The sequence below is a fragment of the Frankliniella occidentalis genome, unplaced genomic scaffold, assembly GCF_000697945.3.
Source record: "Frankliniella occidentalis isolate FOCC.00 unplaced genomic scaffold, Focc_3.1 Scaffold6224, whole genome shotgun sequence".
In the NCBI taxonomy this organism is placed as follows: Eukaryota; Metazoa; Arthropoda; class Insecta; order Thysanoptera; family Thripidae; genus Frankliniella; species Frankliniella occidentalis.
The window spans coordinates 1-3,505 of NW_026273258.1; the positions used below are offsets into that span (position 1 = coordinate 1).

Sequence of the window (3,505 nt, forward strand, 5' to 3'; positions counted from 1 at the left end):
CCCCCCCCGACTCCAGTGGGTTAGTGTCACCGACGTGACACGACATCGTCGGGCGAAACTGTTCAACACGTATCAAATCGCATGTCGCGGCAGTTTGATAACTTAAACACAACGCTTTATTAAAATAAAATGAAAATTTAGTCAAGCATTGGGATTGTCTATGATACGTTAGGCGTTAAGGGCAGGGCAATCTGTGCTTAAGCGTGAAATGCTTCACCTACTGCTCACTAGTCCCCCCCCCCTCTCTTTTCCGACAGTTTACCAGCAGCCGTCCCAACAGTTTCACGTGACTCGGGTAGGCGGCCGTTGTCCAGCCCCAGCCCACTGTAACTTGAATCATTGCGAGGGCGTTTGTGATTGGAGCTGACGTGTAGATTGGCCGACAGTGGGCACGCGGACCGGCCGCTGCCTCTGGGCCGGTGCTACACTGCACTGTCCCGTCCTACGGGTGTCCTGGGCCGATGCTGTTCAGACGCACACTACTCTGTCCAACGGATGTCGGCACGAGGTGTTCTCTTGAAGTGTCTTCTTGAGGTGACCTCTTGAGGTGTCCTCTTGAGGTGTCCTCATGGGGTGTCCTGTTGTCCGCAGGTGCCGTGCCCCCGCTGGGCGCCATGTGCGGGTCGCTGGCCGTGGCGCCGGCGCTGCAGCACCTGGGCCGCAAGCGCTCGCTGATGCTGGCCGCGCCCATCTTCGTCATGGGCTGGACCGTCATCGCCTTCGCCACCTCCTCGGCCGTGCTCATATGCGCGCGCATCACCTGCGGCTTCTGCGCCGGCCTCGTCACCCCATCCGCGCAGGTGTATGTGAGTGTCCAGAGAGTGTCCCGAGTACCTTGTCGTCGAGGACCCGGGACCTTGTCAGAGACCTCCCTGCCCGCAGGTGAGCGAGTGCGCGCACGCCAAGACGCGCGGTATGCTGGGCTCGCTGCCGGCGCTCTTCATGGCGGGCGGCGTGCTCATCTCGTACATCCTGGGCACGTGGCTCACCTGGCACCACCTGGCGCTCGCGTCCGCGCTCTTCCCCGCCCTCATGTTCCTCTGCCTGCTGCCGCTGCCCGAGTCACCCGCCTGGCTGCTGTCGCACGGCCGCGTGGACGAGGCCAAGGAGGCGCTGCGCTGGCTCAAGCGCACGGCAGACGTGGCCGCCATCGAACTCAACGTCGTGCAGAAGGCCGACGGCAAAGTCGCACCCTCCACTGTGGCAGGTAAGTTGGCGCAGGTCTCTGGGTTGTGGGGTCAAGCTACATAGTGTTTCTCACATCGAGCACGAGCAGGTGGCCAGGGCGAGCGTGAGCGCCGCCTGTCGGAGCTCACCGAGCGCTCCCCGCGGACGCCGCGCTCCGCGGCGCCCTCCACGGACGACGAGCTCGACACGCACGCCGATGAGGAGATCGCGGACATCGCCGCGGACGAGAGGAGGCGCTCCATCGTCATGAAGAGGCCCACGGAGGGCGACCTCTCCCTCAAGGTGCGCGATGCACGTCGCCGACAGCGCGATGGAGAAGGTGACGTCCACATTGTCTAACTTGCTCGTTTTCCCCGTTGCCCGCAGTCTTTCCTGCGCCGGCCGGTGCTGTATCCCTTCGGCCTGTGCCTCGCTCTGCTGGGTTTCCAGCAGGTGAGCGGCATCGACACGGTCATCTTCTACACCATCGAGATCTTCATGGCGGCCGGCGGCTCCATCAACGAGTACTTTGCGACGATCCTAATCGGCGTGGTGCAGCTGGTAGGTGTGGTGCCCGGTGCCCACGGGGTACTCGTGTGTAGCGAAACATGTCTTACAAAACTTAATAGCCTCGACAAAAAAAAGAGCACGCTCAGTACGAGGCGAGACTAGTCTTTTAGGTCCTAACACGAGGTCGAAAGGGAGAGGGCATATTTGACAGTGACGGATCTGCGCTCAAGATCGCTTACACGCCATACACGGTGTAATCCTATCCTAATTGTCTCCTCCCTCCAGGTCTGCACCATGCTGTCGGTGCTGGTGATCGACAAGACGGGGCGGCGGCCGCTGCTGCTCGTCTCGGGCGCCACCACGGCGCTGGCCATGGCCCTGGTGGGCGCCTACTTCCACCTGCACGAGCGCGGCCGCGCGGAGGGGCTGGGCCTGCTGCCCGTCGGCTCGCTAGTGCTCTTCATGGTTGGCTTCTCGCTGGGCTACGCCAACATCCCCTTCCTGCTGATGGGCGAGCTGCTGCCCGTGCGCCAGCGCAGCGTCCTCAGCTCGCTCGCCGGCTCCTTCAACCTGGGCACCATGTTCCTCGTCATCAAGACGTACCCGCAGCTCCGGCACGCCATGGGCACGGACGGCACCTTCTGGCTGTACTCCGCGCTCTGCCTCGCGTCCTGCCTGTTCGTCGCTCTGCTGCTGCCCGAGACCAAGGGCAAGACGCTGGACGAGATCGAGCACTACTTTGAGGGCAAGCACCAGCTCGCCAAGGAGAAGCGCAAGGCCAAGCTCGCCGCGGCCAACAGCGTCATCAACAAGGTGTAAGAAAGGGTTCGAGATCCACCCACATAGAATAGAGGTCAGGGGGATGTCGCAGGAGTTATTGAGACTGTGATAGTTCACATCAAATTGAAATACGCTTGAACCTCGTATGTAGTAGGTGGACTTCTATGAACTTCGATCGAAGTTCACGAACATTGATCACAAGTTAATGAATTTCGACTCTAAAACATGATATTCGACAGAAGTTCATGTGCCTGAACTAAAGTGCAGTGTGTACATTTTTCAAGCCATTTTCCTCTTGGATGAGACATGATAAGGTAAATGCAAATCTCAGCCCCCCCTTTTTTGCCGTAGCCCTTTATCTCCTGCCTCCCCTTGTGGGCAAAAACGAACGCATCATACCATGTCGTTGAATTGTGCTATTAAGTATTTGATACTCCTGCTCAACAATACCCACATGAGCTTTACAAAAAAGAGAGAGAAAAGTAACCTGTGATTGACCACGACCAGTACTGCTGAAACTTAACTGGCAGGTGAGAAACGAAATGTCACATGCCATAATGTCACGGTCACGATCTGTTTTCTTAAAAAATATAGTACCTGAAATGCAACTTATCTCAATTATTAGAGTGTTACAATGAAAATGAAACACCACGACAATTTCAGTGAAAGGCATGCCAGTATTTGACCTGTTGTTTGATTTTCAGTTCGCTTTTTGTGGTATTTTACACTCACACTCCCGGGATACACCTCCCTCCATCCTTACCCGTTGGAGTAAAGTGGGTTACATACTTACATGAAACATAACTTTAACATCCTACATCATACTAGACAGAGATCTAACTTGGGTAACAGGTGGGAGTGGGATAAAACCCCTAGGGATTGTGCAGGTATACTGTACCGCAAGGCACGCGTGACGGTGGGTTGCCTACGCGCTCGAGGCCATAAAAACTGAGCAGGGTTCATACCGGATCTGTATTTTCATTTTCCCTGACTTTTCCCTGATTTCCAGACGGAAAAAACCTGTTTTTCCCTGACATTTTTTAATTAA

The 3,505-nt window shown here is 56.5% G+C and overlaps 1 protein-coding gene across 1 annotated transcript; it reads left to right on the forward strand.

The window, feature by feature from the left end:
• The first annotated feature begins 358 nt into the window (after positions 1–358).
• On the forward strand, positions 359–3,065 carry LOC113204384 (facilitated trehalose transporter Tret1-2 homolog). The gene is made up of 6 exons (XM_052277244.1): positions 359–508; positions 592–806; positions 883–1,207; positions 1,277–1,470; positions 1,555–1,728; positions 1,963–3,065. The coding sequence occupies exons 1-6, from the start codon at positions 496–498 to the stop codon at positions 2,494–2,496; spliced, it is 1,455 nt and encodes a 484-aa protein (XP_052133204.1). The 5' UTR covers positions 359–495; the 3' UTR covers positions 2,497–3,065.
• The last annotated feature ends 440 nt before the right edge of the window (positions 3,066–3,505 follow it).

What these genes read in the sequence shown, in the direction of transcription:
- LOC113204384 (XM_052277244.1), top strand. An exon ending in CCCCATCCGCGCAGGTGTAT is followed by an intron (nt 807 to 882) that starts GTGAGTGTCCAG and finishes CCCTGCCCGCAG; the next exon opens with GTGAGCGAGTGCGCGCACGC. An exon ending in CGCACCCTCCACTGTGGCAG is followed by an intron (nt 1,208 to 1,276) that starts GTAAGTTGGCGC and finishes GAGCACGAGCAG; the next exon opens with GTGGCCAGGGCGAGCGTGAG.